The sequence below is a fragment of the Heloderma suspectum genome, chromosome 4 (assembly GCF_057233095.1).
Source record: "Heloderma suspectum isolate Gila_16-S chromosome 4, 16-S_ref, whole genome shotgun sequence".
NCBI lineage: Eukaryota > Metazoa > Chordata > Lepidosauria > Squamata > Helodermatidae > Heloderma > Heloderma suspectum.
In genome coordinates, this window is record NC_139461.1 from 244,812,153 (window position 1) to 244,838,205 (window position 26,053).

Sequence of the window (26,053 nt, forward strand, 5' to 3'; positions counted from 1 at the left end):
TCATCTGTTAGGTTCCACTATCGTATATACATGTTTCCTTAACTGCAAGAATGTGAGTGCATATTAACATATATTAGCATATAATATTAGCATATTAACAGTGGCTGGGTCTAGCATTTTTCAGTGTGGGGCGGACTGTCTACACTAGCATTGTAACGTATCAGCTAACAAATCTTGAGTAGCAAATGGTAACAAACATAAATGTTTTCAGGATCAAAAGACTCCATAAGGGAAGAACAAACTCTCAACTTTTTATGCTATCACAGCTGTGTAGAGCCATATGGTTGGCCTGTTGAATACATCTAAAGTTCTCAAGATTGTACTCCGTATGTTTAGAATAATGGTGCCAGTCATATACCATTGCTCTGCAAAAAAAGAGACATTGAAAACCTAGTCAGTTGTAGTAGCCCGTCTCTTTGCAGATTTTTTTTTTCTGTTGTGTGGGAAGGAAATGTGAACCAGGATAAGTACTAATAAATTACCTCTAGCCTTAAAACTTTTCACTACTTGAAGATGCGGAGTGGGGGGAGTGGAGGGCATGATGGTGCCACCATACATCGAGTGTTCCAAGAGGCCAGGCAGAATCTCTATACTTGCTTTGACTTTTGGAGGTGTTTTTCCATCTGCCACTGATGCAAGATTGAGGATTAAAGGTAGCATATTTTGTCCAAAATCATGCTTAAATCCACCATGTCACATGGAGCCTTCAGCTTCCCCCACCATAATCAGGCTGGTCTCAGAACAAGCTAGGTAGGAAACTGGAATATTGCCGTGTTTAATACAAAGATGGTGGGTTTTTAAACATGTGCAATATTGACGCCAGAATGTTTTGACTTAAAATATTTGTATAGTAAATGTTACAACACACATACAGGGAAAAACCAGAGCATTGTTAAAAGGAAGAACAGATCAAATGCTGTACACCAAGCTGGAGAAAGAAGGGATCTCACTGGCATTGAGTATTGGATTGAACATCCTACGAATCTGAATGTTTTTCTGTCTGGCTCATGGCTTGTTTTCTGGTGATCTGCTAGGAATGGTGAATACCCTAGAACAAAGGGTCAGCTTCAGTTGCTCAAGAGGATATACAGCATTCTTTTTTTTTTTTTAAAATGTAGGGGCAATGACACAAGACAACCTCTAATAATGCAACAGTAGAAACAAACAAATATATCTAACCCTCAGGTTAAATATTACAGGAAATATGCTTTTATGTATGTTATAAATAGGTAGGTCATATGATGAGCATTGAGGTCAAGAAGTAATTGCAGTTACCTCAGGTAATCCATAATGCTAGTCATACATATTTTATTTCATAATGAACAGTTATGCTTTTAATATAGTGTTCTGAATTCCATCGTCATACTGTTTGTATTCTATCACATTTTCTTAGTCACACTAATGTAAATTGGTAATGTAAATCTCTAAATATTATTGTCATGATCCAGAAGCTCACCAGAATATTACAAACAAATAGGGTTCCAAGTGTCAGCTATAGAAAGACTATGCTAAATGAATGTGGTTTTTTTTCTTTCCACAGATAACTGGAATCTTGTTGGTCATATTTCCGTATTATGTATTACTTACACCAGGGAATGGATGGAGGGAGTGCAACCCTGTTGGTTCTTCTGGATCTCTCAGCGGCTTTCGATACCATCGACCATGGTATCCTTCTGGATTGTTTATCTGGATTGGGTTTGGGAGGCACAGTTTTAAAGTGGTTCCGGTCCTTTCTGGAGGAGCGGTCTCAGAAGGTGGTGCTGGGGGACTTCGGTTCAACCCCATGGCCATTAGCCTGTGGGGTGCTGAAACGTTCTACCTTGTCCCCCATGCTTTTTAACATCTACATGAAACCACTGGGGGAAGTCATCAGGAGGTTTGGGCTGAAATGTCATCAGTATGCAGATGATACTCATTTACCTCTCGTTTCCATCTGCACATCCCAGGGAGGCTGTGGAACTCCTGAACCAGTGACTGGAGGCTGTTTTGGGATGGATGCGGGTGAACAAGCTGAAACTTAATCCAGACAAGACTGTGGGTTTCCCAACTGTGGGTTGGGAAAACAGCTACTTCAGATGGAGGTCTACAACTGGCCTTAGATGGGGTTGCACTCCCCCTGAAAGACCAAGTGCACAGTTTGGGAGTCCTCCTGGACTCTGAACTAACTGGGAAAGCTCAGGTGGCCGCGGTGTCCAGGAGTGCTTTTTACCAGATTAGGCTGGTACTCCAACTGCGGCCCTATCTGAAAAGGACGGACTTTGCCTCAGTTATCCATGCATTAGTCACATCCAGACTGGACTACTGTAATGTGCTATACATGGGACTGTCTTTGAAGATGGTTTAGAAACTCCACCTTGTGCAGAATGCAGCTGCCCAAATATTGGTGGGGGCAAGGCGATTCGATCATATAACACCTATACTGTGCCAGCTGCACTGGTTACTGTTGTGTTTCTGAGCCCAATTCAAAGTGCTAGTTTTGACCTTTAAAGCCTTAAACAGTTTGGGACCAAGTTACTTGAAGGACTGCCTTCACCCATATCTGCCTGCCCGCACTTTAAGATCAGAAAGAGAGGCACTTCTCATTTGCCCACCCATGAGAGCACTTAGGTGGGTAAACACACTTGAGAGGGCCTTCTCTGCAGTGGCCCCAGACCTTTGGAACAAGCTGCCATCGGAGGTCCGCCAAGCTCTGTCATTGCAGACTTTTAAGAAGGCCTTGAAAACATTTCATTTTACCTTGACCTTCTCTTGATATGACTGCTATTGTTGCTATTGCTGCTATTAACATTGTTGTTTTTATTGTCTTTTATTGTTTTTGTTTTATCACTTTTAATATTTTAATTGTTTTTATATATTTGGGGCAGTATAGAAATAAATAAATATTTTATTGTTCTAAGTTGCCTTGGGAGAGCTTCTACCCTTAAAGGTGGCCAAGGAATATTTTAAATAGATAAATAAATAAAATAATACTAGTGAATAGAACCCAGGATCACATGGTTTGGAATAGGCCTTCGTTTGAAATAGCGAAGCCTTTAAATAAAGTTATGCAGCTGTCAGAGTTGGATACACTGTGTTCAGCCCATCTGAGTGAAGTCATTGCCATGGTGCACCCCTATAGAGGTCTGTCCGCTCCATTCGTATTGGGGGGGGGGCTGCCTCACAGCAGGGGGGAAGGGGTAGCTGTATAACTCCACCCCTCAGAGTACCCCCACCTGGCTTCAAACAGTATTGACTGCCAATAGGGATGTCAGAGAATTTTGCCATGAATCTCGGGGAGGCCGGATGCCAGTGGTCTGCCCCCCCCCCCCCCCCGGGACGGGACTTACCTTGGGTGAATCTTCCTGGCGGTGGCGGCTGGTCTTCCGACCGGCTGCTGCCACCGCCGTTTCCAGTAAAAAAAACAAAAAAACAAAAAATGTGATAGGCTACGTAAAGATTTACGTAGCCTATCACGGCTAGATTTTAAAAAAATACCGTGATAGGCTACATAAATGTTTACGTAGCCTATCATGGCTGATTTAAAAGAAAAAAAAAGCGTGTACACAAATGGCAGCATCCATGGGCGCCACCATTTGTATTCCTTATTTTGACACGTCTTAGTCTACGTAAACATTTACATAGACTAAGACGGCGAAAATAAGGGGAACGCAAATAGCGTAGCCATTTGCGTATGCGCGTGTTTTTTTTTTCTTTTAAATCAGCCGTGATAGGCTACGTAAACATTTACGTAGCCTATCATGGCTGACTGCAGGGACGCAAACGGCAGCAGCTATGGCCACCGCCAATTGCAGACCAGGCGGGCCAGGATTCGGGGGGGGGGAGGGACGGAGCGCCTCCCCCCCCACCGGGAATCAATTTCGTTAAAAGGTAAGTGACTTTGGTACATCCCTAGCTATGTACTGGTTAGGGAATTCTGCCACCTAGTAATTGCAGATGGTACTACAGGCTTCAAACACATGGACACATTTAAATTAAGGGCGCAATTTATTTAGGGTATTTTAGAAAATGTTTTTATTGTAGAATTTTATTGTTTTAAACTGTTTTTATTGTATGTTGTACATCGCCCAGAGTGGCTGGGTGACCAGCCAGATGGGCGATTAATAAATTTAATAATATAATATATAAATAATATAAATCCTATCGGGATAGGCGGCCACCTCCAAACCTGGAGGTGACACCTATCCAATATAGGGCAGGAGAGGCGTGGAGGGGAACATCCCCTCTGCGCTTCAGCCATACTGCATTTGCTGCTAGACAGCTGATTTCAGCTGTCTAGCCATAGGAAGGCAGAGTGGGGAAAGCAGCTGCCGGACAACACTTTGGATGTGTCATACTGGCGTTTCTGCCTTCCCTGCCTAGGAACACCCCATTTGCGCCGCCCCATGCTCCTCTTCCAAGTGCAGAGCCGTTCCGAGCTGTCTGCAAGGCAGCGTGGGACAGGGAGAAGGACGGTTCCGGAAGTTGACGTATCCTATGGCTGTCTAGCCACTGACTAGCAGCCACAGGATTGCTCCTAAGGTGCAATCCTATGGGGATAGTCGGCCGCCCCCAAACTTGGAGGTGGACGACTATCCAATGCAGGGCAGGCGGAGCACGAAGGGGATCTTCTCCACTGCACTTCAGCTGCCCTGTATTTGCAGCTAAACTGCTGATTTTGGCGGTCTAACTGAGGTGCGTCAGAGCAGGGCGAGGCCACACGGCACATAGGAAGCACCGTAACGGCACTTCCATGGTCCCCTTCCCTCCCCCAGGAACACCCCCCTTTTGGCCACTCCTTGCTGCGCCTGCAAGTGCGGAGCCTGTGATGAACCACGTCTCCTATGAGCGGCAGAGGAGGGGAGTCGGATTTCTGGGAACCCAAAAATCCTATGGCCGTCCAGACATTGTCTAGCGGTCATAGGATTGCACCTTTAACGCATTTTAAAAACAAAATAACTCCAAGGTGCACACCCCTAGGGTCCACTTAGTTTGCATGTCAAATTTCAGCTGTCTAGGTTTCACTGTTTTGGAACTATGATGCTGACAGACAGACATCCTCTTTTATTATTATAGATAGATAATTCTACCCATTCTACTTTTTAGTAGTAGCATGAGTCTTATCTTCCCCCAGTGCCCAAACACACACACATTTACCTTCTGATCCTGATATGCCTATTACAAACACAAGGGACTTAGATTTAAAGACTGCTAGTATTACCAGGCACACGTTCAGCACAATCACATGGTAGTACTCTTCCTGGGCTGTACCACTTCAGTCTGCAGATGAAATTTCCTGGATGTACATGCAGTGGGAAATCTTACAAGCAAGAGAATTTTGAAATGTGATTCCCCATCTGTAGTCAGAAATATCACTGTTGAGGAAGGATACTATGTAATATTGCTGAATATATACAGTGGCCACTGAAATAAATAGAACTACTCACATTATGATCTCAGTAATCTGGAATTATGTGCAATTTTTTTTTCTTACCCTCACTAGTATAATTCATCTGACTTTCAGATTAAGATCTGCAATACTTGAATGTTAATACCTTTCTGAGTTAAAATGATACGTTGCTGTGTACATTAGCAAGAGACGACCAGTTTTATTATAACAATATCCAGAAGGCAGGCAGCCTGTACTAGCCTGTTGTAGGCAAAACAACAAAAAGACCTATGGCAACGTAAAGACTAACAAACTTATTCTTGCATAAATAACAGAAAAATGGATTCCTAATTGTTTAAGTTGTTTCGCAATGTATGCATACATAATCAACTATTTGGAAGCTGATTTAAGATCCAAAAACTAAACAAACCAACAAAGAACAGACAAGATAAGGCATGACCCATTTTGACAACTGACACCAATCACAGTAACTGGCTATGGGATATAAGAAGACTGGGAATGCAGATAAATTGTAGGTTCTGTTCTAAAGAACGCGTAGAGATACAAAAAGATTTTGGGCACTACAGAAAGTCTATGTGACAGGTCATCGCAGTAAAAAATAAACAAACCCAACCCCGCCTTTCCCATAAACAACCCTTTCGGCACAGTCTCTTAATCCCCATATCCGTCTGCTGCAGCTAAACCTAAATACCCAGCTGGCAGAAATTCTCCAGAACTGTACATTGTAAGCCCTTCGGAGCAGGAACCTGTCGTTCTGTATTTTGTAAAGTGCCATGCATTGGATAGGATGATAATAATAATCGCTGTCCCGCTTAGCATTTCAGCTCTGAAACTGAAGTAAGATTCTTCTCCAACTTCCACCGCAAAGTATATAGGCCTTTAACAATAGATGTCAACGCCTCAGAGCGTCGCTATCCACCCCGTTCAGAGCGAATCATAGCCAAAGGCGGTTTTTTTCATTTTCGCCGGAAGTTCTACCCTGCGTTTCTTTTGTATCTGTATGGTGGAAAGGGCGGCGAGTCGCAGAGTGATCACGCCATTTCCTGTCGACGTTTGCGCGACCGGGGGTGCATCGCTTGGGCGCAACATGCCGAAGTGAGTACGCCGGCGAGCGTTGAGATGAAAAGTGCGGGGCTGCTGGTGAAGAAAATAGAAAAGGGGCGGGTGGGGTGCGGATTGGGGAGGCAGGAAGAAGCTGCGGAAGGGAGGGAGGGGAACAGGACGTTTGGCGGTTCTGTATCGTTAAAGTGTTTGCTTTGTAGTGCTTCCGGTTTTTTTTTACACATTGTATTTCTCCCACAGGGTTTGCAGATAGCTTCACTAATGAACATTATATCGCTTATTGTCTGGCGAAGTTAATGACAGCACTGGGTTGCAAGTACTTTCGCTTAAGTCAAGTACTCACCTCCCCCACCCCCTGCCTTTTGCATAGAATTTAAAACAGTGATCCTATGATAGAATCATAGAATAGTAGGGCTGGAAGAGGCCTACAAGGCCATCGAGTCCAACCCCCTGCTCAGTGCAGGAATCCAAGTCAGAGCATCCCTGACAAATGGCTGTCCAGCCTCGTCTTGAAGGCCTCCAGTGTGGGAGAGCCCACCACCTCCCTAGGTCATTGGTTCCATTGTCGTATCGCTCTTACAGTCAGGAAGGTTTTCCTGATGTTCAGCCGGAATCTGGCTTCCTGTAACTTGAGCCCATACTTCCGTGTCCTGCACTCTGGGATGATCAAGAAGAGATCCTGGCCTTCTTCTCTGTGACAACCTTTCAAGGACTTGAAGAGTGCTATCATATCTCTCCTCAGTCTTCTCTTCTCAAGGCTAAACATGCCCAGTTCTTTCAGTCTCTCTTCATAGGGCTTTGTTTCCAGTCCCCTGATCATCTTTGTTGCCCTCCTCTGAACCCTCTCCAGTTTGTCTGCATCCTTCTTAAAGTGTGGTGCCCAGAACTGGACACAGTACTCCAGATGAGGCCAAACCAGTGCTGAGTAGAGGGGAACTAGTACTTCCCGGGATTTGGAAGCGATGCTTCTATGAATGCAGCCCAAAATAGCATTTGCCTTTTTTGCAGCCACATCACATTGTTGGCACATATTCAGCTTGTGATCGACAACAATTCCAAGATCCTTCTCGCTTGTAGCGTAGTTGAGCCACGTATGCCCCATCTTGTAACTGTGCATTTGGTTTCTTTTTCCTAGGTGCAGAACTTGGCATTTGTCCCTATTAAATGTCATTCTGTTGTTTTCTGCCCAGCGCTCCGGTCTATCCAGATCACTTTGAATTTTGTTTCTGTCTTCCAAAGTATTAGCTATCCCTCCCAATTTTGTGTCATCTGCAAATTTGATCAGCATTCCCTGCACCTCCTCCTCCAAGTCATTAATAAAAATGTTGAAGAGCACTGGGCCCAGGACTGAGCCCTGCGGTACCCCACTCGTTACCTCTCCCCAGTTTGAGAAGGTCCCATTGATAAGCACTCTTTGAGTCCGATTCTGTAGCCAACTGTGGATCCACTGGATCGTTGTTTCATCTAGCCCACTTTGAGCTAGTTTGCTCATCAGGATATCATGGGGCACTTTGTCGAAAGCTTTGCTGAAGTCGAGGTATATGATGTCTACAGCATTCCCACGGTCTACAAGGGAGGTTACTTGATCAAAAAATGAGATCAGATTTGTCTGGCAGGACTTGTTTTTGACAAATCCATGTTGGCTTCGAGTAATCACGGCATTGTTGTCAAGGTGCTTCCAGATGGATTGCTTTATGATCTGCTCCAGAATTTTCCCAGAGATTGATGTCAGACTGACTAGTCTGTAGTTCCCAGGTTCCTCCTTTTTACCCTTTTTGAAGATAGGGACAACATTAGCCCTCCTCCAGTCATCTGGCGCTTCCCCGTCCTCCATGATTTCTCAAAGGGAATAGACAGCGGTTCTGAGAGTTCTTCTGCCAGTTCCTTTATTACTCTAGGATGCAGTTCATCTGGCCCTGGAGATTTGAACTCATGCATTTTTTCTTGTGAGTAAGACCCTTTCAAGAGCATGGGATTTGACTGCATTAGTTACAGACATCATGACTAGCTCCAAGTTTGAGGGGGATCCTGCCAAATGGCCTCTGGTAAGCCCCATCGCCATTTTAATTTCTCACAGTATGCTGGAATAATGCTATGTCTGGGGCATGGTGGGTAATTAAAATGGTTGGTGTCTCCCAGGCCCACCTGGTGATGTGAGATTCACCCTGACAGAACTGCTGTTGTGGTGTGAGCATAACTGGTGCATTTTATTCCTCAGTAACTTACAAAAGTAAAAACAATGGATTTCCCCCCCAGTCTTAATGCTTAAAGGGATATCTTAAACTGGTATCAGGCTGTGGCTATGGATGGAACCTGTACATGGATATAGGTATATGAATAAAATATATTTGAAGCAAAAAAGAGTAGTATTGCATACCACAAGGTACCTTCTAATGCATGTTTGTCTTCCCTTCTAGGTTTTATTGTGATTACTGTGATACTTACCTTACCCATGACTCTGTAAGTAGTAGGTTTCAAAATGTTACAATGTGAAAGTTACAATAGTTCTTTGAAGTATTATTCCTGGGTACACTTCATAAATTAAACTTAACTTGCATATTTGTTATTTGATATCTAAAAAGAGGCCACTGAGTGTTGAATCTGAATAGTTTAGATGATCATGCTGCAAATATTTATATTTCACTACCATTCGAACAGTGAGATAGATCAAAGTAGAAGTTAAATATGCATGAGTTCAAGCTCAAGGATATGAACTGAAGACTATCAGTGAGAACTCCTTGGAAAAATATTTTGCAGCCAACAGTTGACATGTTGTTGACATATTTAATATTTGTCACAGTTGCTGACATTTTTAATACTTCCCACAGCTACCTTTGAAAAAAAAACACCTTAAAATATTTGTTGACCATGAGCAGTATCCAGCACTGCCACTGCACCTCTGTTCATTATAAAGTAACCCCAGAAACTAGCCAAAAGATTTACTTCTGGAAAGGGGTACATCAGCAGGGGAACTTCTTTGCAGCCACATCACATTGACCCTTCTGCAAGCTCTGCTGACTTGCCCCATTACAGAAACAAGTGGCCTTTTTCCAGTTGTTTTAGGCTGCATTAGCTTCATGTTACACCAGCGGTGGGGCTTACTCCTAGGTAAAAGTATATGGTTGCAGCCTTTTGTGTATATCAGAGGTAAATCCTGGGCTCATAGGTATGATTAGTGGTTGGAGAGCAACAGTTCTTCATCTTGCAGCCATCTGTGCGAAAAACCCATTGCAGTGGCAGGAAACACAAAGAGAATGTGAAAGACTACTATCAAAAATGGATGGAAGAACAAGCACAGAGCCTGATTGATAAAACAAGTAAGTCATATTAGTGCAATTACAGTTTTATGTAGAATCTTTATCAACCTTGATTCTTTTACATGTGGTTAATGAAAGTACACAGTAACCTAAGAAAGCAGTTCAGTCCTTTTTTCATAGCACATCTGCAGATGAAACTATGCTTCTATTAGCTTTTCTGTATTGGAAAGTTGTGGAACTGGTTGACCCTTAAAGTTTACCGGTCAGGTCATGAAGTAATAAATGGTGATTTCCATAGGAAAATTATGGAAGGCCTGGCGTGCTATGGTCCGTGGGGTCACGAAGAGTCGGACACGACTTAATGACTGAACAACAACAACATGTCCCACATTATTGCAAGCAAAGCTTTGACAAACGCAGTAATTTATAAACTATGCAGTAGTCTTTCCACTGAACAGATGCAACCATATTTGGTCTTGTTTGTCTTTAAACATTTGGAAAGCTATTTCTTTAAAGTTGAACTTTGTCCAGACAATTTTTTTTCTAAAATTGCTTTCAGATATTTTCATGTTATACAGAGCACTTAACTATAACTGACAGGGTAATCATATACATGTCTCCTCAGATGTAAGCTTCATTGAGTTCAGTGGGACTTACTCATGTAAGCCAGTATAGGATTGTAGCCTTAGTTTAGAATGTAATGAGTTTTGAAGCTTTTGAAAGTACTTTGGTTACATCTGGCCATTGCTTCAAATGGCCTTATAGCCCAATCCTTTGCATGCTTACTCAGACATAACAGGACTTACTTGCTAGCATATGTGTTTAGAATTGCAGACCTTCATGGAAGTAAGTTCCATTGAACTAAGTGGGCTTGTACTTATGAGTAGACATGCACAGGATAGCACTGTAAATGTTGCAAAGTTCCTTAGAACAATCTTGACTAATAGAAAATGTACTTGTCTGTTAAGTATTGTTTTCTTTTATTCCTGAAAATATGGGCTGCTGAAATAGATGAATTTTGCCTGTTTATGAGATTAGATACATTGATTAGATAGAAGAAATAAATCCAGACAGTTAAAGATCTGAAGAGACTGCATGACTAGAGAATTTGAGACAGTTGTACTTTGAAAGTGTGTATTTGGTTAATGACTAAAAAAAAAATGTATAGAATATTGCAATATCCCTATTGATTAATTATATCTGGCTTTTTGTGTGTGTGTGCATTAATGTAGCGGCTGCATTTCAACAAGGCAAAATCCCACCTACTCCATTCTCTGCTCCACCTCCAGGGGGAGCTATGATACCACCACCGCCTAATCTCCGTAAGTATGAATATTATTGTCCTATCTCTAACTAGTATAGAATTATGACACATGCTTTTATGTATGCTACCGGAAAAGCTTCTTAGAGGGCAACCCCATTGGGTTGACACCTGCTAGACAGAAGCCTCCAATCTTGGAGGCTTCTGAATAGTCTGTGCCCTACTGGGCTGCTGCTAGCAGGGCAGGAGGAGCATTGGAGACAACTTTCACCTCTCCATCTCCTTTTTAAAATGTTTCCTCTAGACAAGCCTCTGAGCTCATCTAGAGGAGGTGCACTGCTGGGGGCAGGGGCAGGGCTAAAGAGACCATCGGACTTTGTGTATCCCAGTGTCTCCCCTTCCTGCCCACCAGAACGCCTCGTTTTTGGCCTCTACGAGGTCATCTGAGGCCACTTTTGCAACCTCAGAAAGCAGGTGCCACGGTTCTTTCCACAGCAGCTATGAGGGAGCAGAAGAAGGGATCAGATTGTGAAGTACCCCTCCTGAAGTCATAGCAGTGTCTATTACTACAGGAGGGAGAATCCCGCCCAAAATCCTGTGGTCCTTGGACTATAAAATTGTGCCCTTGGTGGCTTATTTGGGGTAGGGGCACAACAGATTTGATAGCAGTCATGTATTAATTTGGAAGAACATAACAGCCTTTCCAGTAAGGAGCCCCACTTACAATTGACTTTAATAGTGGTAAATTGGTAAACAGTCCTATGGTGTAGGAACTAATGAATGGTCAAGAGCTAGCAGACTAATGCACACACACAAAAAAGACTCTTGGAAGTTTTTAACAAAACTGAAAAGATTTTCTCTATGTCTTTGAGATCTTGAGTTGATGTGCAAACCTATTTTGAGATATTTGACTATTGTCGCCACACTTCAGCTGGTCCTCCACGGCCTGGTATGATGCCAGCACCTCATATGGGTGGACCTCCAATGATGCCAATGATGGGGCCGCCTCCCCCAGGAATGATGCCAGTTGGACCTGGTAAGTTCTAGAGTACTTAAGTACTTTTACTTCCTTTGTATTTTGAAGCTGTGTGTTTTTGTGCATGTGCACAATACCCATGACTACAGCTTTAGCTCCCATATGTTTTTTCTACCCCAAATATTTATTGTCCAGATGTTCACCCATATCTCCATTGGCTCAGTTAATTCTGTTTTCTCCCTATGTAATAAACCTCCTACCAAATTATCAGTATTGATTTAAATTTGATCCTGCCTATGTCAATAGGATTCTACGAAGCTTCCATCCATAAAATTTCATATCTTTGTGTAGGTATAGATGATATAAAAACCGCACCCACTTCCTCTCTCTTTGATAATGGTGGTAGCTGAGATGTTTGTCTAAATAATTGTTAAGTTTATATCTTACCAGTCACTCATTTTTACTTATACACCACACCCAAGCCCATCATTTTTCCAGGGGTCACTTCACCGATGCAAGCATCTGTATTCCCACCCAGTTGGCCCTGTCCCTTCTGATGTAAGAGGTCTGACACTTCGTATTAGGGCCATTTTCTAGACCCATGCCTGTTCTCTGACAAGAGCCTGTCTATCAAAAACTGGATGGTGACATCTATCAGATTTATATAGGGCCATAGCAAGGGAAACACTTGGGAACTGGTATGGTGTGGGACTGCCAGTGGAATTTCCCAAGATGGGGGGGCCAGCTCCAAAAGGGTGGATCTACAAAGTTTAGGCATTGAAGTAAGGGCCAGAGGGGAAACTCAAGTTTTCTCTTCTAGGATCATTATTTTGCAGGCAGCTTTACTTCGCAAGTATGACCCTAGCTGCTGTGAATTGTCACACTTCGATAGAATTACTGTTTTTTTAGAGGAGGAAGCAAGTATAGACTAAAAACTACATTGTATGTAATTTTGTTGCTCCTGTAATTGTGTCCCATAACCTCTCCAAATGCCTTCAGTATTTTTGACCTTGTTTTGATTTATTATAGTGTTGGATGGGACCCTGAGGGGAACTAGTCAACTGGGACAGGGGGGTGGTTGTTCTAAAGAAGCAGCAATCCTTATTCTTACTCGCCTCAAAGGGCTCTAGATTTGCAGGCATTATCAGGCCTTCTGGAGTAGTGGTGGGAGAGACAAAGCTGGTAAAGCTTTAAAGGAGGTTGCTTGCAATTTAGAGCAACTTGGGCAAAATGCTAACACCCAGGAGAGCACATTGCTTGTGCCAGTGTTGTGGAGCAATAGTCCCGACTGGAATGTGAGATGCTAGAAGGATGTATAACACTGGCCCACTGAGATGTCATGGCCAAATCATAGTTTGGCCATCATGAGCACCCTTCAGGATTGATGTACCACCTCCACTCTCTTGCAGATTCCCTCCTCCTTTTCTGATTTCTTATCCCATAGCCTACTGTAAAGTTCAAATCCAGCAAACTGGTTACTGCCAACCAGGAATTGCCTTCAAACTATGGTTTGAAATAGGTTTGCAAACCATGTTTGGGAGGTTCTCCTGGTAAGCGGAAACCAGCGACCAGGTTTATATGATTAACGCAGCTCACTGTGTTTTTGTCTAGCAAGGTTCACTCCTCCCTCACTGAATATAGAGAAACTTTCCCATAGAAATTGAACATTGAAATGTTGATAGAAATCATAATATATTTGTCTAGAAACTGGTTGTTACATTCCTTATACTTTGCTTACTGTATGTACTTTGCATACTTACTTACTTATGTACTTTGCTTACTGTAGCTCCAGGTATGAGACCGCCCATGGGAGGACATATGCCAATGATGCCAGGGCCACCAATGATGAGACCTCCATCCAGACCCATGATGGTGCCAACCAGACCAGGAATGGCTCGTCCAGACAGATAAAGTGGACCCATCATTCCAACTTCATTTTTATGTATGCCCTTCTATGACGGAGAGCCCCTGGAGCTGCATTGCCCTAGACATTAACCAACCTGTTGCTTTTTCTGTTTGCAAACTTAAAATGTGGGCGGGGGGAGAAGAGGAGGAAAAATTTTTCTTGTGCATTGTTAGAATAAAATATTGATCCTTTTTAGACACAATCTGTATGTTTTTTGTCTCGTGTACAAGGTGCAGTGGGACAGAGCCTAAGCACTGCATCCCAGATTTCTCATATCAACAGTCACAACTTGTGCTGCTTCTTTCCAAACTATTTCTTGTCCCCACTCTGCCGGTGGTGGTGGTAGTAGTGTATGTTGCTCTTCCCTTCCTTCTCAAAAGCTGCACACAGTTGGTCCTGTTGCCCAACTGCAATTGTTTTCCCCCAGCTTCTCCCACCCACTGCTTCTCGGTATTCCTAGCTGTTCTGTCCTATGATTTCTAGTGCTCCCATGAGATAGTGTTCCTACCACCACCAGTCTGACACCACTTCCCTTCTATGAGTTGTACCAATGGTGTCTGGCCACCAGTGGAATAGACACCACTGGGAGAACAGGTTTCTCCTTCCTTCCTGCATCCCCCCCATGTGTTCCCCAAATCTCTGGAGGGTTAGGTGACAGTCTGGAGCAAATTTGGAGGGGTGCATGTGCGGGGTGGTGGAGAAAAGTAAGTCTTATTGTGGAAGTGCACTTGCATGACATAGGATGTAGCCAGTATGGTGTAGTGGCAAGAGTGTTGGACTGGGAGCTGGGAGATCCGGGTTCTAGTCCCCACTCGGCCATGGAAGCTCACTGGGTGACTTTGGGCCAGTCACACACTCTCAGCCCAACCCACCTCACAGGCTTCTTGTTGTGAGGATAAAATGGAGAGGAGGAGGATAATGTCAGCCGCCTTGGGTTCCTTGCAAGAGGAATAAAGGCGGGATATAAATGCAATAATAAATAAATAAATAAGTGTGGGAAAGAAAAAGGAGGCAAGATTAAGGCTACATTCCTATACACACTTACCTGGGGTTAGGCTTTATGTAATTAAACAGGGCTTACTTTTGAGTAGACACGCATAAGATTGCATGGCAAGTCTAGCAACAAAGGTTCTTGTGATAGTGCTGCCAGGGAGCTGTACTTTTGAACAGCTTGATTCATGCAAGTTATCCTTGAGCCTAATCTGACCATTCTTGCTATACAGAGTAGAATAACAGTTGGTGTTTTATATTCTTTATAAACTCACAGTGTAAATATTTCAATTTACTGTTGAATTTCCACAGCTTTCCACAACCGATGCATCCAGAAAAGTTTTATGCTGTAGGAGGAAACATGCATTTTGGAAATGCTTGTGTTTTTTTAAAATTAATCTTTTTGGAAAAGACTGTTAGTAGTTTATGTGGTGAGCTTCAGCACTTGGTAAGCCCATTTGGTTACAATAGAGTGAATGCCATAACATGTGCAAACACTTATATTTATTAAGGGAGCGATCCTACTGGGATAGGCAGCGACCTCCAAACTCGGTGCTTGAGCTGCCCTGCATTTGCGGCTAGACAGCCGATTCTGGCTGTGTAGCTGTGGGAAGGTGGAGTGGGGGAAGCAGCTGCTGGACGACATGTTGGATGTGTTGTACCGGCATTTCCACCTTCCCTGCCCCGGAACGCCCCATTTTTGCTGCTCCACCCTCTTCCAAGCGTGGTGCATGGGGTCGTTCCGAGCTGCCTGCGAGGCAGCAGGGGAGCGGGGGGGAAGGTCGGTTCTCAGGGAACCAACCTCGGAGTGTGGACTCTGAGGTCAGTTCCCGGAAACTGACGTATCCTATGACCATCTAGCCGCTGACTAGCAGCCATAGGATTGTTCCCTAAATGTATATCCTGCCTTTCAGGGAAAAACCCTCACAGGCAACAGATAAGGAAATTATACAGTGAAAACAAACGATAAAATTGAACACAGTTTTAAAATAGAGCTAGAATGTCAAGCCAGGTTTTTTATTTTTTTTACTATCGGCAGTCTGTTTCTGTAACCTCAAGGGGCGTACATTGCTGCAGACTCTTCCTTCTTGTAAATTGTCTGAGCTTCTTGATAAGTTAAAGGCCACTGCAATCTGCAATGGGATTGTGGAAATGTTCTTACCATGTAACAACTCCTGATTGTGCACAGGGTAGATTGCGTTGCCATCACTCGTGCTTGTATGTGGACAAAAGCAGTCACCAAGGCTACTGAGCCAGCAGCTTTGGACACCACAAATGTTCCTTGATTTGAGATATGCATGATTATTTGTATTCAGTGTTGAGTCTTAAGTCATGGATAATGGGCATTCTATAGCTTCACCAAAGTAGCATGTGACCTCTCTTAAAATGAGTCATGTCTGCTTTCTGTAATCATTGGTGTGTGGTCAGAAATGTAACACTCATTGTTTCCTAAAGAATTCCTGCCATGCTTGCTTAATTTGCAATGCATTTGACAGTTACTTGTGCAAGAAAATATTTGGTCAGCAGAATTGTGTATGCAACCTGGTATTGTAGTTTTCTCTCTCACTTAATGGATTAAGGCAGCACAGTTTTATAGGACTGGAGTGTGTGGCTTAAGACACAAGCTAGAGTGCTTAGCCTACTATCAAACATGTATGTGCAAGCAACTGATTGACTTTTCCCCCTCTAGGGTTGCTGTGCTTTTAATCAAAAGGAGAGAGCATCCAGGTGGAAGCTGTAACACTTTTAAAGTTTAAAAGAATCTGTAGCACGTGTGCACTTACCTTGATCATCTCTGTAAAGTATTGTGAATAAACAGCCAGTAACTTAATAATTTATTTATTACATTTATATACCGCCCAATAGCTGAAGCTCTAATATGGTATTGTGGTTACAGAAATAAAAATGGATCAAAAGTAGGGAAGTCTTAAAAACAGTATCTTCAGAGGATTCTAACTAGTGCTCTATTGATAGCCTTATCCTCCGTGAAGATAAGGCTATCAATGGCTACTAGTCATGATGGCTATATAATATATTAGCTCCAGAATCAGAGGCAGCATGCCTTTGAATATCAGTTGCTGGGGTACAACAGCCGGAGGGATAGTACCCTGATGTCCTGCTTGTGGGCCTCCTATAGGGCATCTGGTTGGCCACTGTGTAAAACAGGATGCTGGACTACATAGGCCTTTAGTTTGATCCAGTAGGGTTCGTAATGCTGAGAATAGTCGTTGCTAGGATTGGATGAAAATTCCACTCAGTAATTGGGCCCAGTTACTTAGAGGTGCCCAATCATATTCTGTAACCATACGGATATGAGAAGGCAATCAGTGTCTGCTGCATCTAATGATACCCTGTGTAGTAATGTGCAAATTCATGATGGTTATGAATCAGTTTTCCATTTGGCTATTTGGAGGCTGTGTTTAATCATGTTAAGTTCTTGAGAAGTTTAGATCAGGTGTACCACAAATGAGACTTGCAATGAAATATTGCAGTGTGGAGTACTCCTGTTCAGGGCTCTAGCCAAGCAGCTAGCTATGCCCTCTTCCATCCCACTCCCCACATTTTGTTTCCTGACAATACAGCTCTGTGGCTACTGGATGTACTTCCCACCCCATCCTCCACCCGTGTCTTGGTGTCTTTTTTTCTTAAAGTTTTTTTTTGTACTTCTGCCAGCCTTGTTGTTTGCTGTACCTCCCTCTTGCCCATGGATGGTATCATTTGGATGAATAAGGATCAGCATATGGAGAATGTGTTTGCTACTAGTATGTAGCACAAGTGGGAAACTTCAGGCTTTCAGAGTCTACTCTGTTAACCTCAAGCTCCCCCAATGGTAGTCATATGCAAAATAGTGGCTCATGGCAGACATACACCTAGCAGCATTAAAGAACAGGGTGCCGCTGAGCTCATGGCAGGTTGAGGGGACGGATAGGAGGGGGGAAAGGCTGACACCCCCCAACCTGCTTTTTGTAACATTTTGCCTGATTAAGGGCGCAATCCTATCGGGATAGGCGGCTGCCTCCGAACTTGGACGCCACCACCAATCCAATGCAGGGCAGGAGCAGCGCGGAGCGGATCTTCCCCTCCATGCTTCAGCCACTGTGCATTCGCAGCTAGGCAGCTGATTTTGGCTGTCTAGCCGTGGGAAGTTGGAGCGAGGGGGGGAGAGACGCTGGACGACGCACAGGAAGTGTTTGAAAGCCTTCTGCCCACCCCGCCCCCAGTTTCGCTGCTCCATGCTCCTCTTATGAGCGTGGGGCTGATCCGCGCTGCCTACAAGGCAGTGCTGGAGGGAGTGGAGGTTGGTTCTCAGAGAACTGACCTCGGTGCGCAGGCTCTGAGGTTGGTTCCCAGGAGCCAACCTATCCTATGGCCATTTAGCTGCTGACTAGCAGCCATAGGATCGTGCCCTAAAGGAGCAATCCTATCAGGATAGGTGGACACCTCTGAACTCGGAGGCAACTGACTATCCAATGCAGTCAGGAGTGCGAAGCGGATTCTCTGTGCCCCGGCCACCCTGCATTCACAGCTAGAGGGTGGATTTCGGCTGTCTAGCCATGGGCCTTAGGAGCGGGGGGGAGGCTGGACTGCATGCCCCTGGGAACGCCCCTTTTTGCCCAGCTCTGTGCTGCTCATCTTGAGTGCAGAGCCTGGGGATGGTCCACATCACCTAAAAGGCAGCAGAGCTTGGGAGGCGGTTTTCTTGGAACCAAAAGATCCTATGGCTGTCTAACCACTGTCTAGCGGCCATAGGATTGTGCCCTAAGAGATTTTGAGAGCATGAACATTCTTTGTGACTTCTGAGTTGGCCTAATAAAGTTACTACACTAATATGGACTCATGGCCAACATGGCTACTTTTGTTTTTTATGTGACTTGGAGAATACAGAATTTAGCTATTCAGCAGTGGGACCCTGCACTGGAAGAAGACGGTTTTATACCACCTGAAACTGGTGCTTGATTCTGTGATGGCTCATCCCCTCCAACTACTAGGGTAAAGCCATTATCTCCAGCTTTAAGGAAAGTAGAAACTGTACTGCCTAGTTTCTCTTTCCAGACCCCTCACCACTGTGGTCACCCTCCTCTGTGCGTGCTTCAGTTTGTCAGTGCCCTTCCTAAATCGTGTGGCATCAAGGACAGGAACGGCTGGGCAGTTGCTGAAGGCCCACACCTTAGCAGGGGCCCCCTGCCGTTGCTCCTCCTCCACACCATTGCAAACCGCTTGTTCACTTGCCGCTTGCTCTGGCCCAGACAACAGTGGTGGTGAGGAGGAGGAGCTGGAAATGCCATTGCCGTCAGTCAGTCTGGCAAGCGAGTTCAGTGATGAGAAAGAGGTTGAGGGGCAAGAGCAGCTGGTGACAAGGGCAGTGAGAAGGTGGCCTCACTGAGCGTGTCTTGCCCAAGTGCCCTCAAAAACCTGCAGCCGGCACTGGGGCTGCCCACATTTCTTCTTGACCTGCACTTTAAGTTGCCATCTGGGACAAACAGCCCTTTCAAAATCCAGCCTCCTCGTTAGCCAGCGCCCAGTTTAAAGAGAGCTGCCGACGTGCCGAAATCTAGACGGGGCAGCTATTAGAACGTTGGGCCCGGGTTGCTTCGATAGCAACCGGGACGCGGAGATTGCTGCTCGCCCTATGAGCCAACAGAGGGCGCTGTCACACCGCCGTGCTCGTCCCGCCTCCCTGCTCCGGAGGGCGGGGGCGCGAGGCAGCTCGGCTGGACTTCGCCGCGGTGGTGGCCGGGATTCTGGCGGAGTCTGGGGCCGGCTGGCTGAGCGGGAGGACCGGGCTGGAGATGGCGGCAGGCGCCGCGCGAGCCCGGGCGGACGGGCGAGGCAGGGTATGATGGGGCGTTAGAGGAGCCCCGTCCTGTCCCCGGCCCGGTATGGCTGGGCTCATCAAGAAGCAGATCCTGAAGCATCTGTCCAGGTGAGCGTCGCCCGGGGCCGCCAAGAAGGTGTCCCTCGAGGTGCGAGGAGAGGCGAGGCGGCCGTTGGAGCGAGGCTGCGGGGGCAGGCAGAGGCGAGCCTGGGGTGCGAGGAGGAGGAGGAGGAGGACGGGGGGGGAGCCTGCCTCAGCTTGAAGGGGCCCTGCGGCAGCGAAAGTGACAAGCGGAGGGGGAGAAGGAGGTTCACAAGATCCCCTTCCCTTTCCATAAGACGTTTCTTTTTCTTGTGTGCTTCATGCCTTACTCCCCCCCACTCCATTTGTTGTTTGTTTGTTTGCCCTTGCCTTGTGTGGTATTCCGTCCTTCTGCTATCAGTTTTCTGCCTCCTCCCTTCCTCTTAACCTCGCTGACCTTTCCTTCCATTGGCACCCAGGAGAAATCCTGCTGTTGATGTTACCATTTAATTTTTCAGTTCAGATCATCGTCTACTACTATTACTATTGTTGCTGCTATTATTATTTCCTCATTGTATTATATATATCATGTGGGTGTATGATAATCTCTTCCTTTGGGCTCCCCCTGCTCTAGAGTAGGTTAACATTTGCACGGAGTAAATGAAGGATTAACATTATTTCTTACCTTTCAATCCAAAAAAAGGGTCTGAGGTGCTGCTTACCATCTGTGCTGAAGCTTGCGTCCCCCTGGCTTGTTTGTTTAGTCCTCCCATTAATGCCTGCAGCTTTAAACTATTGGAGGATGTTTAGCGACTTTGGTTTTTCCTGTGAACTTGGAGTTGGTAACATGGGGTAAGGGAAATCTTTGTGAAGGTAATTACTATTTTAGAGTATCAAGAGGGCAAGATCATGGGCAGTTAAAGATACAAAGAGAACAAATTATTGCACCTAACTTATTTATCTGATGCACTGAAAAAGTACTGGGAGCTTGAGGAAATCATATGCTAGGATGACCAGTCAATATATCATATTTATATTGGGGGAAGAACAATAACAAATTTCTCATGAATAAAACTGAGGAGCTCAGGAAATTTGGATTCAAGTCTTGATCCTGCTGCACAAAGTTCACTGTCTGTGTTGTAAGTATGAAGTATTCACACCACTTGTGTTATCAATTGTTAGTAAGCTGCTGATATTTCTGGATGTTGCTAACATGGAACTCTCTTGGTTTGGAAAACATGGGATGAAAGGCATAAATGCAAAATATGGCATGGTGACTTCCTTTGAGAATCAGAAAGCCTCAAAATGGGTAAAATGTTATTTTTGTTTATGATATTGAGATCCAGGGAGGTGAAACAGCACGCTAGAGGCTACTTGCTATGTTAAGTCTTTTCCATGTGATCAGTTGACATGTGCCCCGGTTATATTATTTTCCCTCATTATAATCCCTTAGGTCCTCAATAGCATGATATTCAGTTCACACACTGTGGGGAATGGATATCCTTGCTGCAGATAACAGCCATGCTGCTATTCTTCCTCCATTCTTTTTAACTATCTGGCTTTGCAGGGACAGGAGAAAAAGGATGCACAGCTGCTGGCAGAAGCTGAAGGGAAGGTTTGTTGTGGTTGCTTGCCTCAGACAACTAACTTTGAAGAGCAAGGGATCCACCAGGGTGAAATGAGGCAGCCACAGGATCCCCCCTTATACTACTTTTTAAATAATTATTACATTTTTATCCTACCTGTCCTCTAAGGAGCACAAAGTGTCATACATGGTCGTCTCCCTGCCCCTCCCATTTCTTCACAACAACCCTGTAAGGTAGGTTAGGTTGAGACTGCCCAAGGTCTCCAAATGAGCTTCATGGTTGTGGGGGATTTGAATCTGGGTCTCCCCAGTCCTACTCTGACATTCTAACCATTACCTCATACTGACTTTCTCTCAGTGGCTGCGTTCACACGTCACGCTAACCCATGGTGGGTGGCAAGCTACGCTGAGTAAGTGGCTATACAAACAGCCTACAATGCTCCCATCAGACAATCAGGCAAACAAGCTACACAAAGTAGTTGATTTCATCTCCCCTCGTGCCTCCTCCTCCTCCTCCTTCTCCAGTAGTCCTCCTGCCCAGCCAGGCAGGTATCCCAGCTTCCTTTGGGGTGGGAATAGGGATCACTTGAGAGGAGCAAAGCAGTGGCAGCATTTTTGGCCACTCTTGCAAAGCAGCTTTGTAGGTGATCTCCGTAACCCACACTGGTGCTACAGACAACACACAAACTCACCATAAGTAAAATAACTCTTACTACAGAGAACCATAGGTTCTCAGGGTAGCTTATTTGGGGAAGTAACCCACCATGGCAGGGAGGGAAACACCCCCCAGACAACATGTTAACCCATCATGAGTTGTTCCGTAAAATAAACCATCATGGGTTAGCATGTGTGAACCCAGCCATTATGTATTGTTGGAGGAACGGTTATGTGCTAGTGCTATAAAGCATGGAGGCCCTTATCTGCTAATAATTTAACAAAATTAAATTTGAAAATTAACAGTTATGTGTGAATGGTATAACCCCTAGTTGTCACTGACAGTCACTTCAGTTCACACTTATTTTTTAGTAAATTTCTGTGCTACTTTTTACCTCAAAAGTGGCCATAAATATAGCTTGTATAAAGTTATTTAAAAATACAATAAAAATCCAAACAGTAAAAGAGCTAAGATAGAACATATTATAGGAGGGTGAACTGTACAGCCATATTCCATATGACTAATCACATTTGTTGTGATTGTGCTAGCTGAAAGTTTAATTTCCTTTTCCCAGCTACAAAATATTACTATTCAAGTCCTGGGGAAATGTGATAGCTCTTTAGCGGAAGCATGTGGATCACATAATGATGTCAACAGCACAATTATTGTGTGGAAGTGTTGTTAAGAGACATTTATTATGTAAAAAATATATAGTTTGGTCCTTGGCAAATCTGCTAAATCTGATATTTTCAAGCTTTTTGTATAATTGGGCTAAAGGCAATATAAGTTTGGCATCTTGCAGAAGAACACAGATGGAAGTGTCTTGCCTGCAGCATGCTAGTGAATATATTCAGTGACTCACCACTTGCTCATAGTACTGTTGTTCAAGAAACTGCACACACACAAAAGTGCAGTCCTGTTAACTTAGGCATTTTTCTCTCTCCGTCTGCTCCTGTTTTGGTGGAGAATAGAGGAAGATACATCAAAACTGTCATAATATATTAAAATAGAAGATAGACTTGCAAAACACATGAGGCTTTCTGAGATGTCAGTAAAAGAACATTATGTTTCCTACCATGGGGAAAATAGTATGTACATTTATTTAATATATTTTTGTGACTGCAGTGTGTCAAGTAATGTACAAAAAGGACTGGCAGGGTCAAAAAGCAAGAAAAGGTTTAGCAAGGTATGGGAGCCAGGCAGAAGCAAGACAAGGAGTTCAACCTGAGTTACACAGAGGAGGTGCTTTGTTACACAGGGTAAAGGCAAAACTGTGTGTTATGTGGAAATATGGGTATCTGAGCCTGCCCCCACCTGCTTTCCCCCTCAATGGGCTACCAGATGAGTGTTTGCACTTAGCGTTACCAAGTCGAGGTGGTGGGGTTTGCAGCAGGGGAAGGGCAAAGCACCCTCTATTCCCTGCTTGAGAATCATGCCCTCCCAAAGCTGGTTTTTATTTTTTTTAAAAAAGCAGTTGTTAGTGTGTTGTTTCATGTGTAGTTTGGCCCAAAGTTTGCTGGCAAAGCAGGGATAGGAGTAGGGTGTGGTAGTGAATATTCCCGTTGGAAAGGGGTGGAATAAGATAAAAGATTAGTGAAGCTGTTTGGGGCTCAGAAGACTATCTGTGGTTTTCATAGGAGAAGCAGTGACTCCTGGAAGAAAGTTCTCATTCAGTTTCCAGAAAGTCTCTGCAGATTCTCCACAGCTTGTGGTCCTGAGAATTTCTCATTAAATTGACTGACGGCCAGTTTGCACGTTGCAGATTAATTACAGACATTGTGATATTTGAAAATGCTAGATGCAATGCATGTGAGAGGGAGCTACTGTGGGTTGTGGTACCCTGGCGTGTGCACTGTGAAGCAGATGCATGTTCCAGTATGACAATTTACATTGCATATACACTCTTAATGTGTGAAATGGCCTTCTTGTGAATGTGAGTAAGAGAGAGAGAAAATTGTATTACAGGTATTTGTAAGGCAGAGTTGTAAAATAATTACGAAATATTAGGTCTAACATCTCATCTTCAGGTGCCAGCCCTGCCAAAGGAAGGGTATGTTGCAGTTTTTAGATGTTCTGTGTTTATTTATGACTACAGGATTTTTCTGGCCTCTGCCTCAGTATTGAGAACCTCCTTTGAGAGTTGCTATAGAAACACAAACTGTCACACTGATGTGTTTTTTCTTTTGTTTTAATATTCAGGCTCCTGGGCTGTTTCCTTCTGGATTTCTCTTTTCTTTAAAGGGATTTTGCTGTTGAATCATTCATCTGTCCAGTTTTGTTTTTGTTTTGTTTTTGCAATTTGCATCTGAAGGAACTGCTTTTTCATTTGCTACTTCTCACCATACAATAGCTTATCTGCAGGATTCTTTGAGTAGCAAACAGTACATCAGCTGGTGACAATTGAGATATTGTATTAGATTAAGGAAGAAAAATAGTTTGTTTAGATTAACTTTCAATGTTAGTGTAATGTTTCCATATTTGGGTTTCTTATTATGCTAAGAACTCTTTCTCTCTAAAGATTTTCTCTAAAAATTTACTTCCCCATTCTAGCTTGAAATTTTTTTAAGATGTGATCTCTGGAGTATAGTGAACTATTTTCAAGTTTTGTTTTTATCTTTTTAAAGTCTGAGCAAAAAGTATCAAGACATTTAGGAAGCAATCCTATGGCCGCTGGTCAGCAGCTAGATGGCCATAGGATATCTGGTTTTCCGGGAACCAACCTCAGAGCCTGTGCTCCCAGTTGGTTCCCGGAGAACCAACCTTCCCCCCCTTCCATGCTGCCTTGCAGGCAGCGCGGAACAGCCCCATGCTCCACACTCGCAAGAGGAGCATGGAGCAGCCAAAATGGGGTGTTCCAGAGCGGGGAGGGTGGAAAGGCCAGTACAACGCATCCTACGTGTTGTCTGGCAGCCTCCTCCCCCGCTCCGCCCTCCCATGGCTAGAGAGCCGAAATCTGCTGTCTAGCCGCAAATGCAGGGCAGGAAAAGCATGGAGGGAACGATCCCCTCCATGCTTCTCGTGCTCTGCATTGGGTAGGCAGTTGCCTCGGAGTTCGGAGGCGGCCACCTATCTGCATAGGCTTGTGCCCTTAATTGAAGAATTACAACATTTTTATGGGGATTCTACTGTACTGCAGTTTTCTTGTTAAGTTTCTTGTGGAATGAGGATTAGAAATTTCCTTAAAAACAAGTGGCTGTTGTACCTTCATTCTGATATTTCCATATTACAACGGTTATGTTCTGGGGAAATGTTCTTCAGAAAACTATTTTTTGGGTTAGTTTCAAGGGAATAGTTACATATACTTCTTGATTTTGTCAGTGTCCTGCTACTACTGCTATTTTTAAGCTATTTAAATGCACAGCATTGTTGTGCAAATTTCAATTGAACAAAATTGTGACTGTTTTATAATGGCAAAAATTAATAAAAGATAATAGACTTTTTGTTTTTAAACAAAAAGTGATCATTGCTTCTTTGTCTTCATATACTTCGATATAAGCTTTTGCACTTGGGCACAAACTAAAATAATTAGTTTGCAAACAGCATTCTGAATCACTGTTTTAACACGGTAATGTATTTTAGATGGGATTCCTCTATCAGCAACCAGGGGGTGTCTTCACCAGCAATTTACTCTGAGCTGGCTGCGTGCTGAGGTTGTTAGGGATCGTGGCCATACAGCAGCCACCCAGGAGCTTATCAGGGAAAACCTGGATTTCCTGAGACTGCTTAAAGTCCAATTCTTTTCCTCAAGTCGGGTTCTCACCAGTATAGTTGCTGGGTGCCCTAACCCCCACATTTACCTCGGGTACTCTAGCCCTGCTCAGAGGTGTGCCTTTCACCCTGACCCCAGTCAAGGGGTATTTCCTGTGTGTTTCCCATCCCTGCACAATCCAATTAGTTCCTACTCAGAATTAACTCCCATTGTGCTCAATGTCTCCTGAATGCCCACATGAGAATTTACAGAGATCCCCCTCAATTGAAATGGCACAGTTTAAAGCACATTCCCTAAGTGCTCTAAAGCGCGATCTCGAGGCTCTGATTAGGAAGTAACCACTTTACACCTTCCATATAGAGATCCTCCTGTTAGAAAGGGGGCTAGTTTCCCATCCCTGCCCCTGCCGTCTTTCCCAACACAAGCATA

General features: G+C 44.2%; 2 protein-coding genes across 6 annotated transcripts in view; both read left to right on the top strand.

The window, feature by feature from the left end:
• The first annotated feature begins 6,441 nt into the window (after positions 1-6,441).
• On the top strand, positions 6,442-16,670 carry SNRPC (small nuclear ribonucleoprotein polypeptide C). 4 transcript variants are annotated; one of them, XM_084853061.1, is made up of 6 exons: positions 6,442-6,481; positions 8,866-8,908; positions 9,657-9,765; positions 10,938-11,027; positions 11,898-12,002; positions 13,729-16,670. In XM_084853061.1, exons 1-6 carry the CDS (start codon positions 6,474-6,476, stop codon positions 13,851-13,853), a joined length of 480 nt encoding a protein of 159 aa, XP_084709187.1. In that variant the 5' UTR covers positions 6,442-6,473; the 3' UTR covers positions 13,854-16,670. The 4 variants fall into 4 exon arrangements, with proteins under 4 accessions (XP_084709187.1, XP_084709186.1, XP_084709184.1 ...); XM_084853060.1 differs by lacking the exon at positions 6,442-6,481 and adding an exon at positions 6,665-6,764 and having other exon boundaries at positions 13,729-16,662; XM_084853058.1 differs by lacking the exon at positions 6,442-6,481 and adding an exon at positions 8,255-8,394 and having other exon boundaries at positions 13,729-16,662.
• A 2,912-nt stretch (positions 16,671-19,582) lies between these two features.
• BLTP3A (bridge-like lipid transfer protein family member 3A) overlaps positions 19,583-26,053 on the top strand; it is a 72,366-nt gene continuing 65,895 nt past the window's right edge. For both annotated transcript variants that reach the window (XM_084853031.1, XM_084853033.1), the window contains exon 1: positions 19,583-19,762. In XM_084853031.1, coding sequence (XP_084709157.1) covers positions 19,719-19,762 — 44 coding nt within the window. In that variant the 5' untranslated portion in view covers positions 19,583-19,718. The remainder of the gene's footprint in view (positions 19,763-26,053) is intronic.